At 31.8% G+C, this 12,683-nt stretch overlaps 2 protein-coding genes across 3 annotated transcripts; one reads left to right on the plus strand and one right to left on the minus strand.

The window, feature by feature from the left end:
• Window positions 1–1,100: 1,100 nt before the first annotated feature.
• On the plus strand, window positions 1,101–6,740 carry LOC119616512. 2 transcript variants are annotated; one of them, XM_037972908.1, is made up of 5 exons: window positions 1,101–1,237; window positions 3,877–4,418; window positions 4,473–5,549; window positions 5,636–6,072; window positions 6,291–6,739. In XM_037972908.1, the coding sequence occupies exons 2-5, from the start codon at window positions 4,064–4,066 to the stop codon at window positions 6,612–6,614; spliced, it is 2,193 nt and encodes a 730-aa protein (XP_037828836.1). In that variant the 5' UTR covers window positions 1,101–1,237; window positions 3,877–4,063; the 3' UTR covers window positions 6,615–6,739. The 2 variants fall into 2 exon arrangements, with proteins under 2 accessions (XP_037828836.1, XP_037828835.1); XM_037972907.1 differs by having other exon boundaries at window positions 1,139–1,393; window positions 6,291–6,740.
• A 3,126-nt stretch (window positions 6,741–9,866) lies between these two features.
• Window positions 9,867–11,357, minus strand: LOC119616516 (hydroxymethylglutaryl-CoA lyase, mitochondrial). Its single transcript, XM_037972912.1, has 2 exons — window positions 10,952–11,357; window positions 9,867–10,891 (listed from the first exon to the last, which is right to left on the minus strand). The coding sequence occupies exons 1-2, from the start codon at window positions 11,012–11,014 to the stop codon at window positions 9,971–9,973; spliced, it is 984 nt and encodes a 327-aa protein (XP_037828840.1). The 5' UTR covers window positions 11,015–11,357; the 3' UTR covers window positions 9,867–9,970.
• Window positions 11,358–12,683: the final 1,326 nt, after the last annotated feature.

The following is a 12,683-nucleotide window of genomic DNA, read 5'->3' on the forward strand; positions in this document are numbered from 1 at the left end:
CCTGACAAACGCAAAACCATTCGACGCAACAAAAGTTGAACTAAAAATATGGGTGAGAGAATCCCATAAGGCCTCTTGGAATAATGAAACAGTGGGTAGAACCACGAAGATCCTATGGGGTGACCCTGATGAGAGCAAGACGAAAAATCTCCTCAAAATGAGCAAGTCTGAAGTTAGTATGATGGTACGTATTCTGAGCGGACACACAGGACTACGAGCACATCTATGCAAAATTGGACGTGTGGATTCAGACGAATGTAGAGCATGTGGAGAGGACAGTGAAACTCTGGAGCTCCTTCTTTGCCACTGCCAGGCATTCGTCGAAGTTAGATCCAAGTATCTTGGAAGTGATGTTATTCCGGAAATAACATTCCTGACTAACACTGATTGGAAGATTCCTAGGAATTACGTTCAGGAAACTGAGTTTCTGAACACTGAAAAATAATTCTTCGGATTTGATGTAGTATACATCCTCCTATCGACCTACCTACCTACCATGTTTAACGAAAAAAATCGGTGAAATAAAATTCAGAATACCACATAACGACAATTATTGTTTACATACGAATTTATGTATACTATTTAACGACAAAATTTTGTAGTTAAAAAGTTACTGAATTGCGGTAATGAAGATATTATTGATTCGTTAGGTATATGGCAATTGCCATAGGAGGGATAAATTTTTTAGAAACTGATTTTCTGCAAGACGTTATTGATAATTTTCTTAATGCAAAATTTTTTAGAAACTGATTTTCTGCAAGATGTTTTATATGGAGGATAGGGTTAAATATCGGCCGATTCTAGTAAAACTTGGAGAAATGATTTGTTTTTAGTTTTTAAGAATTTTTTATTCATCCCTGCATAATTTCTCACACAACTTTTGAGCTTGCTCTGTTTTTTTGTTATAAACAATATATTTGCTTCCAAAATCCCACTTTCTGATCTATCGGATTCCGTTTTTATTTAAAATTGTTGAAAATTTAAAAACTAAACGTAGTTGAAAACATAGCCGGCTTACAGTCGATTTTAAGCCGCCGCCGACATATTTAGTGTCAGTCGCCGTTAATATTTGTCGGCGCAGGGCTATGCCAGCCAAAATAGCTAAATTGTCATTACTTGTCATTGTTGGCAGCAGTGCTTTTTTGTACGGCATTTTTCAAAATAACTTTTAACGTGCCAGCGGCAGATGTAGAAAACATAAAATTTTTCTTTGTTGAAATTCTTTAACATTATTTGTGTAAGCATTTTCATAAATAATAAGTGTTTCGTGTTTGTTTTTTTATAAATATAGTTTGTGTACTAATCATTCATTGTGAATTATGTCGGGTTTGGAAAAATTTCAAGCAAACGAAGCTTGGCGCACAAATTTTAAGAAGTTTCTTTTTATGGAACGGTAATTAATTAAAAATATTAATTGTATACATTTGTCTATATTTATGGCCAAATATTAAAATTACCTACAGTACATACTTAATTTATAGAAAATAGCCAAAAGATAGATAGTACTGGTGTATGCCAAAAGATGCAAGTAATAACTTACTGAATTTAGCAAACCTGAACATGAACATGTCAAAACATTTTTTCCAGAATATTTGCGACGTGTTTTTTTTACATTATACATAAAATATTAAGATTAATAATGTTCAGAAAATTTTATATTTTCAGATGGTACACACTCGACCATAATTTACATAATGTATTTTTACCTGTTTTTTGTGTAGATGTTTTTCTTTCTGTTCATATATGCAAATATTAACAAACTGAGACACATCCAAGCAACATTCTTATTTTTTTTGGGCTCTCGTTTGTGCTGATGTTTGTAAGACCCAAAAATATTGGCCACATCCAAGCAACATTCTTATTTTTTTGGCTTTCGTTTGTGCTGATGTTTGTAAGACCCAAAAATATTGGCCCTTCCAACAAACTGATGTTAAAATTTAGCCCAATTATTAGATACGGACCCGGTGTCGGAGATCAATTGAAAAGTGTAAAATTGGGTAAAATAGGACTTTTTAATAAAAAGTTTTTATTAATTTCTTCAAAAATTACACAACCGTACCACCCGAATAGGTCTCTTGAGCTCATAATTTTAATAAATTTCTACAAAAATCGATACAACTTAGTTTTGTATAAGTCTAAATATTACTGCCGATTTTCTGAATGATCGGGCCTTATTTGATCCCTTCAGAAAACGACTTCAAGGTCAATAATTTATTTATAAACACTAGTATCATCATAAAATTCTGTATAAAACATAAATCCCTCTACCAATATTTATAATGTCCTTATATAATATCCATATTTAAATTTGACCCCTATTACCCCTTTTTTTGTACTCGTCAAGGTCAATCATTTATTTATAAACACTAGTATCACGATAAAATTCTGTATAAAATATAAATCCCTCTACCAATATTTATAAGGATAGGCCCATATTTAAATTTGTCCCCTATTACCCGTCTGGCTGACTGACAGTCCTTGTGATTCATGTACGCAATATTGGTAAATTTCTCTTGCTTGATATACATCATACAATTTTGTACTCGCCAATTATTATAAATAAAAAAATAAAGTTACGATTTCCGATAGGCGCCTATATTTTTTATTTTTGCTTTTCTCAAGCTTTTATTTATAATGTTAAGGTCAACATTTTTATTTAAAATCAGGATGAATTTGATTTTTTTTAGTTTTAAGCATGATTTAAAAAAATATAAAATAATAAACAAAAATTTTTTAAACAAACTAATTGTCAAATGTGCGAGCAAAACCCAACAAACATATTGACCAGTTGCAAGAATTTGAAAATTATTTTTTTGATTTGTGACGCACAGTTTTACAAATATTTAATCAGCAACATTTGATCACACACAATTCTGTATAGCTATAAAAAATTTAATATTTTTTATTTTCACCGCCAGATTTTGGTTATAAAGGTACAATTTTTCCATATTTGAACAATTTCAGTAAAGTGGTTCTACAATTTTTCAAAATAAATTGTTTGTCCCCTTAGACTTGAATTTCGGTCCAAAGAATTTTTAATTTATTCGTTAGACTTACTTAATAACTAACTTTATTGTCGCTGAAAAAAAATATACATAATTGTTGTTGTAGATAATTAATTGAACTTTGTAGTATGTAAGTACATTCATGTATGTAGTTTGGTAATGGTGATTTTTAAATATTTTGAGACGTTAATATCTTAATGTAAATAAGTGTGATATGTACCAAAGCTATTTTTTTAATATATTTTGTAATTATAATTGTTTTTGGAGTCGGGTATTATTATAATAGTACCCGACTTGAAATTTACGTTTTGTAGTGGCATTTATTTATTTATTCAGTAATAAAAATCTAATTTGGCCAAAATAATATTACATACTTAGGTCAGGTTAGTAATACAATTCTGTGGTAAAAAGGCAAAAGTTCATAAGTTGTTTTTTTTTGTACTTTTCAGGAGAATGTTTAAAAGTTTTAAAATCCACTACAAAACTATAGTAATATACATTTAAAGATTTCGACATTTTCAAAAGTTCTGATCCGATATTTATGAACATTTTACACAATATAGAGTACGCAGATTTCAAAAATGCTAAAACATGATTTTTGCATATCTTGAAATATGAACTTTTTCATTTTTGCTACAGAATTAAATAATAAAAAATAAAAATAAAATAAAATTTTAAACAACATTCCACTTTGCAACGGGATATTGTTGATGTATGTAAATTCCCAATATGTATTAGTATTGCTGCCTCAAAATATCTTAAAAATTATGTAGTATGTGTGTAAATTTAATATCAAATAGAAAATATTATTTTTTTCAATATCAAACAGAAAATATTTTTCATTTTAATACCTATTATTTTACATAAATAGAAAACCAGAAGTTGTTCAACAAACATTAACAATAACTGAAAGTCAACGTTATAGTTTGGATATAGGCGAAGATTTAAAGAATATAATTGAACAAAAAAAGAATAAAAAAACTGTTCAAATAAATCCTAATGCTGAAATTATAAATATTTCAAATACAACAAGCGAAATACAGCAAGAATACACAAACATGGATAGATGCGATGAGACTGCATACGGAGAATTGCCCATGTGGCAGAAAACATCAGATGAAAGCTTCGAGGCTTTAGAAAAGATGTGCGAAAAAACGGTCTCTGATCCGAATAGCACTTTATTTAAATATCTTAATGGAGAAGATGAAGAGCAGAAAAGGAACAATGTTGTGGCTTGGCAAAAGACTTCAGATGAAAGCTTTGAAGCCTTAGAAAGGATGTGTGATAAAACAGCATCCGATCCCAACAGCACACTCTTTCAATATTTACATAGTGATCGTAAAGAACAGGTCTTGGCAGAAGTTAAAAAGCGCAGTACAGATGAAAACATGTTAAGTGTGCAGAAACAAGAGGGTAAGTTTATATAAATTGTCATAAAAAATGGTTATAAAGGGAAAATATTTACAGAAAATTTATTAATGAAACTAAATAATTGCACTTTGTTGGATGATGTCGAGGCACCATCACGCATGTGGGAAAATACCATATGTGGAGATACAATTCTACAAACTTCGCCAGTCAAGATGGTGGGTCTATTAAGACCTTCCACAATAATTGAGGAAGCGCCAGACGACTCAACAAATTCCGATGTATCATCTCAGATGAGTTTTAAAACAGCTACTAAAGGGGCCAATAGCGATGTCTCAACAAGTGCTTACGAAAGTGCACACGATTCTACAGTTGCCAGTAATCGTACTGATTCTAACAAATGCTCCCAACAACAATTGGAAATTATTGATGTTGATAACATTGTATTTGAAGCAATAGCGAAAAACGAACAACATGTAAAAGACAAGGCAGCGGAAATAATTCCCCCTCTTGAAATAATGGATGCTACTATTGTAGAATCAGATCTACTAACTAATAAATCTGTGGAGGAGAATAATTCCAATGGCAGTGACATATCGGTGGATTTAATAGATTTAGAAAAAACTTTTGGTCCCCTTCATGGCTCGCCGCATTCGTCTATCTTAGAACAAAGAGTCGCTGAAGATAATGTCGAACAAGTTATTGAATCTAATGTAAATGATTTGGAAGATGAAAACGATTTAGATGACTCTATTATTGAAATATTATCGGATGAAGATGATGTTGTTGAAACTGAAGGTGTGCTAAATGGAGATGAAGAAGATCAAATACTTTATACTAACATTAAAATGGAAATGAGTTCAAAATCAAGCTCATTCAGTATAAATCAAGATACCTACAGTTTCAATGAGTCAGCAGACGATGACAAGGAAAATTGTGGTGCGGGTCCCGAGCAATCGGAAAAGTCTATGCAATTCAATGACACAATGGAGGAGGTAGAATATATGCTCAAAAGAGGCATGGAATATATGGCCGCTGAAGCAGCTGCCAAAAAAAGTCCAGAAAAACCTAAGGTTCCTGCTACAGAGTGTAATTTTAAAGTTTCTAAAACTCAACCTAATTCGCCAATGATGATTAAAAAACCGAGTACACATGTGTCATCATCTACTTCGAAAGGTAAATATATTTTTATTACTTTTTTATATACTTAAGTTAAAATTAAAAAAAAAAAAACTATTTGTAACTTTTTTATATTTCATCAGTAAAAACATCGACATATACAACCCCAGCCAAGAAAACACCCATATCTAAGGGTTCAAATTCGTCAACAAAACGTTTTGATATCGATATAAGACCATTTCCAAAATTAGATATTTTTGCCAAGCCTGCTGTACACGCTCGCACCAAAGAGCTAACTAGCAAACAACAAAAGTTCTCGCACATTGTTAGTCCAATTGGTGCATATATGAAAAAAACTGCCAAAACACCGTTAATGTCCTCAATAAATTGTAAAAATAAAGACTATTTTAACTCGACAGCAATTCTGGAACTTGAAAATGAATCTCGTTTGTATCAACCCACATTTGTAAAAGATTCCAATGGAAGTGAAGCGTCTGGACTAGCAAAATTACCCGGCTTAACAAATGATACGAAACGACCATTACCGAAAAAAGCATATATATCATCTGATTTGAAACAAGTGAGTATAGATGAGATATGTTCATATAATAGACTTAAATATAGAACAATCCGTTTAAGTTATAATATTTTTTAAGCTTTCAATTGAATACAATTTTCAATAGGATTCCTTTTCGAAGTTAAATACAGAAACTACTTTTGATTGAAATTGCACTCCTGTAAAAGGGTTAAAATTATTAATTATATTTGTAATTTTTCTCCTATTATTTTATAACTTAGATTGTTGATGAACGCACTCCTATAACAATTCCCGGCGGTAAAAAAATACAAAAATATCTTGAGAACGCAATGATGCCAGCTGTATTACGTCACGAAGGCAAAGTAAAATTAACTGGTGGTCTAAGTAGCAACAAATTAAATATGGCAACAACCTCTTCACCAGGAGCCTCCTCGAAATTGCCATTAAAAGTTACCGACACAAATTCAACAGTTACTGGAAAATCATCTCATATACCACGGCGTAACAATGCTAGTCTGGCCGATTTGTCAGTTATGTCTGGCGATGTATCCTTATATACGATAATGGATGCTCAGAAATTTTAATATTATATAACTATTCCAGCCAATTTTATTTATCATTATAATGTTAGGATGTAGTTTTTTATGTTTATGAATGTTTTAACTTTAATTTTATTAAAGGGGATTTTTTTAATACAATCAATTATATGTATGTACATATATATTATATATTTACATCCTTAAATAATATGTTTGTTGTTTGAGATATGAACTATTCAAGAATATGCTGTTGGGGACCTCTAAGGACAGAGCCTTGGTTGTGATATTAACGCCAGGCATTCTATCTTGGATAGCAGTGAGACTTATGAAAGCGGTGAGTCAATACATAATTTCATTAACACTAACTCATTTACTACGAGATTTGTATAATCTAAAATTCGGTGTTTTTGAACCAATTTAATTTACCAAATTTCAAATATGTATGTATATTATTTTCGATGCGACATCAATTTTTTGTTGTAAAAACTCAAGATGTCACGAAAATTAGATAAATAAAATTTCAATTTGGATGAGAAATTTATTAAACTCTACTATCTGAATCTATAGTAAATTAAAAAGCATACATACATATAGTGTTTATAAAAAACCGACTTTTGGAAAAAACCGTTTTTTCGGTTAAACAAAAATTTACCATTTCTAGAAAACCGGTTTGTCGGTACACCGAGTATAAAAAAACCGGTTAACCGAAATGTTTGGAAATCTTTAAAATATTATTATATTTAGTTGAAAAATGTCCTTTTGCGAAATATTATGATTATCGCAACGCCTGTGGTTGTTCAAATTACTGTGAATGACGCTTCGGAATATTAACAGGTGGCATTCTGACTTCCTGTCAATCAACCTAAGCGCCATTACAGTTTGTGAAAAACCCCTGTAGCATAAATTCTCGGACAGCGACAACAACACTTATGTTTCGATAAATAAACTCCGTTTTGAGAACGTTTGAGAAACTTCTCGATTTTTATTATACTCACGCAGTAAACAAGTAAGTGCATCCTGTATTTTATCATCAAAGTTATTTATTCGTCTTAATAAATGACAAATTTCTTCACACAATGGTTGGAATTTTTTTAAATAGTTAATTTTTTATTGGTTTAAATGCCAACTTTTTATCTATTTCCTGATTGTCTGAAATTGTAAATCTCCATTTTTTATACATAACATATGTTTAACATTTCCTAACATTTGTTTAACAATCTGAGGTCTGTTTTCATATGCACAAACGGAAAATAATGTTTAGAATTATCTATCCAAAATTTTTAAAAATCACAATAAAAAATCATCATCAATTTTGTACTAAAACTAGGTTAACCGAAAACCAATATTTTAAAAAAACCGGTTTGCGAAAAACCGAAATATGCAATAAAAACCGGTTTTTCGGTAGACCGGAGGTGGTGGGTTCGATTCCCACCTGAGGCACTGGTTAAGGAGCGCACAACAGGCCCGATAGAGGCCTAGGTGTATTTCTTCGGATTTGATGTATATATATCCTCCTTTAAAACTAACTAACTAACTAACTAACATAAATAAAATTTGCAACCTTCAAAATCTTAAAATAAAACGGGTTTCGTACATACACTTATAAATCAGTAACTTAGCTGAATCTCAACCTTTTTTAAATTTCTCAAAGAATTTAAAAGTGGAAGCTGAGGCCTTTATAATGATATATACGATGACATATTCTGTGTCTGGCATGCGATCAGGAGATGATTGTTTATAGCTTTCCAATGTGTCCAGTATACATTGATGACGTGTCCTATAACTGATTTTGGACATTTCACCTAAAGTTATGTGACGTTCGGTTGTAAGTGCCGCCTCATATTTTAAATATGTTTCAATCGGTGGAATATCTAGCAACGTTTCTGGAGCCTTGCTTGCCACTTGTACCCAAGCAGCAAGTATGCTGAACTCCCTGTTGTAATTTGATATTACACTTTTTGTCCAAAGAAGTCAACCCGATTATTGAAGCATAAGCTAGAATTAGTCTAATTACACTTTAATAAAACCAATGTTTTATAGTAGGACTAAGACCCCATTTCATGCCTACAGTTCTTCTACACATCGCCCAGGAAACAGGGTTCAGTATATTTAGAAATTGTCTTTCTTGTAAAAAGACAGATACTGAAACATTAAACAAAAATTAAGCAAACATTAAAAAAATTGAAGAATATCACTTTTAAAAGTAGAACCATTTCATTTTTAACAAAACAAAATTTTTATAAACTGCAAAAAGTAGTAAACGTTTTGTTTCAATTATAACATATCTTTATATTTAGATTTGTGTTACAAAATATTAACATAATTTCAATGCTATGTATAAAAACATTCGTAAAAAGTAACATTCAAATATTATTCGAATATTCGATTAATCGGCAAAAATTGTTCGAATTATTCTTTATTCTAAATTGAAAATTTTTTATTCGTTCGAAGAAAAACAAATTTTTTTCCTCGATTAATCGAATAATTTTTTTTCGAATGACAACCCTAATGTATATATCAAAATGACAGATGACTGTTGTTCTAGAATATCAGCAGAATCACTCAAAGATGTCACGGATATCGTTAGTGAATAGTTGATCATATTTAATATTAATGATAACATTACCATTCCGCCCAATTGTTGTAAGCTTAAGATCGTTTTTTTATTCAAAAATCGGCGAAAGAAGTCATAAAAATCATATTAGTCTTTCAATAATTTCTACCTAGAAAGTTGATTTACATAAATATATCACAACGAAAAGAAGGTACATCGCTGCTTTCAACGTTATTGTAATAGTTGTATTATTATAGCTCGAATTCTACTCAAATTCAACAAGTTCTTATTAACCTGGAGAATCAATGTTGAAATCAAGAGTAGTTACTACAAATCTTGGTAAAAGAGTTAAGTCGAAATAAGTTGGTCCAGGTACACACCTTGTTTCTATTAACGTTTATATAACTTCTGTATGTAGTACATTGAGGCTGGATGTTGAAGATCAAGAACATATGGACACTCAATCTTTAAGTAATCATCTGACTAAATCACCCCACATACTGATTTTGATATTGTTGGATCTAGAGTTTTCTCATTGAGCTAGGTATTTTTTATCGTCGCCATTGCAATGAAAGGTTCTACATATTCGAATATCTTGCTCTCTACAGGTTGGATCTAACATTACATTTTTATTAGCGAGTTTATTTTGCAAATATTTTGTTTCTCCAACTCATAAATAAATAACGAATTGGTTTATTTTTGGAATAAATCCATTCCATTTGCAGCAATGTAAACAAAATTTATTTAGATTTTATCAATTATTTTATTTGCGATAAAAAATATTTAATTAAATGCCATCGATTTCATTATCACAATATTCTTAAATTTATATGTACTCTTTACATCATTAACATTTCTTAGCTTGGGGACCTTTCCAGGCGCGATTGACTTTAGATTCGGATTGTCTTCCCAATTGTTCGCAAATATAACGTCCGACAGTGATCAATTTATCCAAATCGATTCCAGTTTCTATACCCATGCCATGTAACATATATACTACATCTTCAGTAGCAGCGTTACCAGAAGCTCCGCGAGCATAAGGACAACCACCCAAACCCGAAACGGAAGCATCTACTACAGAAATGCCATATTCAAGGGACGTTAGTATGTTGGATAATGCTTGACCATAAGTGTCGTGACAATGTACAGCTAACTTATCAGCCGGAACAGCGCGTACAACTTCGTCTAACATTTTGCGCATAGTACCAGGTGTACCAACACCAATGGTATCACCCAATGAGATTTCATAGCATCCCATATCATACAAGGCTTCTACAACCTTTACCACATCTTTAGGTTTTATAGCACCCTGATAAGGACAACCAACGATTGTAGAAACGTAACCACGTACTTTAACATTATTCTTTTTTGCTGCTTCCAAGACAGGTCTAAAGCGTTCAATACTCTCAGCTGCGGTGCAGTTAACATTCTTTAGGGAAAAAGCATCGGATGCAGCTCCAAATACAGCAACTTCTTCAGCTCCGGATTTCAAAGCACTTTCAAATCCTTTTAAATTTGGAGTTAGTACTGGATACGAAATGCCGGGTACTTTACGAATGCCTTGTAATACTTCAGCATTATCACCCATCTGAGGAACCCATTTAGGGCTGACAAAACTTGTGACTTCAATAGTTTTTAAGCCGGTCTCGGACAATTGATCAATTAAAGAAATTTTTACTTGAGCTGGCAATAGTTTCGGTTCATTTTGCAAGCCATCTCTTGGTCCAACCTCTACGATACGCACCTGTGTTGGCAATATTTTAGCTTGCTGTAAAAAATAATACAAATAGTTTTTTAAACAACTAAATAAAAATAAACCTTCACTTACGGTGGCCAAAGAACGTTGGATTCCAACAGAAACCAATTTTTGAAACTTGTTAACTCTGAACATTTTGTTTTCTTAAAAATACAACTATTTTTAAATCTATTGCACAATCCGTCTACTTTGTGTAGTCTACGGCCTACTTGCTAAAACATTCGATGATCAACAAGTGAGTGCCAGAGACCTGCGTCGTTTAGTTGACTGAGTTTGAACGCCGTTTATATTTCAAGTTCGTCGAAGAATTTTTTCGTTGTTATATTTTTGAATTTCTAAATTATTCACTCTGTATAGAAAGCAAAATCGTGGGTCTTTTCAATAACTAATAGTTGTTACAAATTTTAACTGAGTATTACTCAGTGAGTAATTTCAGTGTAAAACCAAAGGACGATATTTACCCCTATCGCCAATCAACATTTCACGTGAAATTTTTTTGACGTGAAAAAGTTCCCCTGTTGTGAAATTTGTCGATGGAATTTTGTAAACAATGAACAGCTTTTGCATACAAACTCAACTATTGTGAATGAATTGTTTACAGCAAGTTCACGATAGCAATTTTCAAGGGAACAAAAATTTAACTTTTATTGGCGATAGGGGAGATTATCTTATAAGGAAGATTATGGTCGTGTTTGAACATTTTGTTTCGACACAGAAAAAAAGTAAAATGCGATTTCAATATGGGTAAAAAAATTAGCCCTATTCTTGTGTGAACTTTTGTAGAGTGAAAACGTAGTACATCTCTTGTGTTTTGTTTTTTTTTGTCTCACTCTAACTCGCGCTTTGTGAATTTTTATTGATAATTTTTTTTTGGCTTGTGGAGAATTTGTTGAAATGTGTTTGTGACTGAATTTTTCCTCTTACTTTATCATCTTCATCATCATTTCATCATTATTTTTTACATTAATCTTCATCATTAGACATATCTGGTTAGGTGTAAAAGGATGGCGTCGGTGGGCTCTTGCCCTTCGAAAAGGGGAAGATAACGTGAGGAAGAGGAAGAAAGCTGATGAGTCTTTGGGGACGGTACCAATGGAGGATAATTCAGATAATTCGGATATGACCAACTCGGACGATGACGACAATATAGCTTCCACTAATACAAGCAACACGGACGGTAGTAGTAATAGGGAACAGTCTTCTAATGTGGAGATTACATATCGATATGATCAGGGCCACAAGGGTCCATACATAGCCTATCTAGATGCATACGATGATAAAGGCATGAGAAGATACTTGAATGTTATCTCGTTGTGTAATGTGATCTTGGAATTACAGATAGTATATGAGCAAAATCAAATATTTTTAAGAATCGTTGAAACTGAATTAAAATGCCTCGTATTTATTTGCTTTACTCTTTTAAAATAAGTAAATGTCCATAATTTCAGACCACTAGCTTATAACCTCTCAACTTTATGAACATTTAAACTTTCAAAAATTAAAAAAATGCTTTGAAATTTATCAGAGTTTTTTCATAAATTTCAAAACTGTACTCTTAGTTTATAACTTACAGAGCATCAGAGACATCCCTTATAAACAAGAGTCACAAGACTTTGGACATTTAAAAATCCTATAATAATTTCATTAATACTTTTAGGTGCAAATATATACGGTTGTAAACAAATGTAACGAAAATTTTTCGTTTTTATACCCACCATCAAAAAAGATGGGGGGTATATTGATTTTGTCATTCCGTTTGTAACACATCGAAATATTGGTCATAGACCCACAAAAGTATATATAT

Source organism: Lucilia sericata, unplaced genomic scaffold (genome assembly GCF_015586225.1).
Source record: "Lucilia sericata isolate MDLA Ls3-8-SP2 unplaced genomic scaffold, ASM1558622v1 Contig000077F_arrow, whole genome shotgun sequence".
NCBI lineage: Eukaryota > Metazoa > Arthropoda > Insecta > Diptera > Calliphoridae > Lucilia > Lucilia sericata.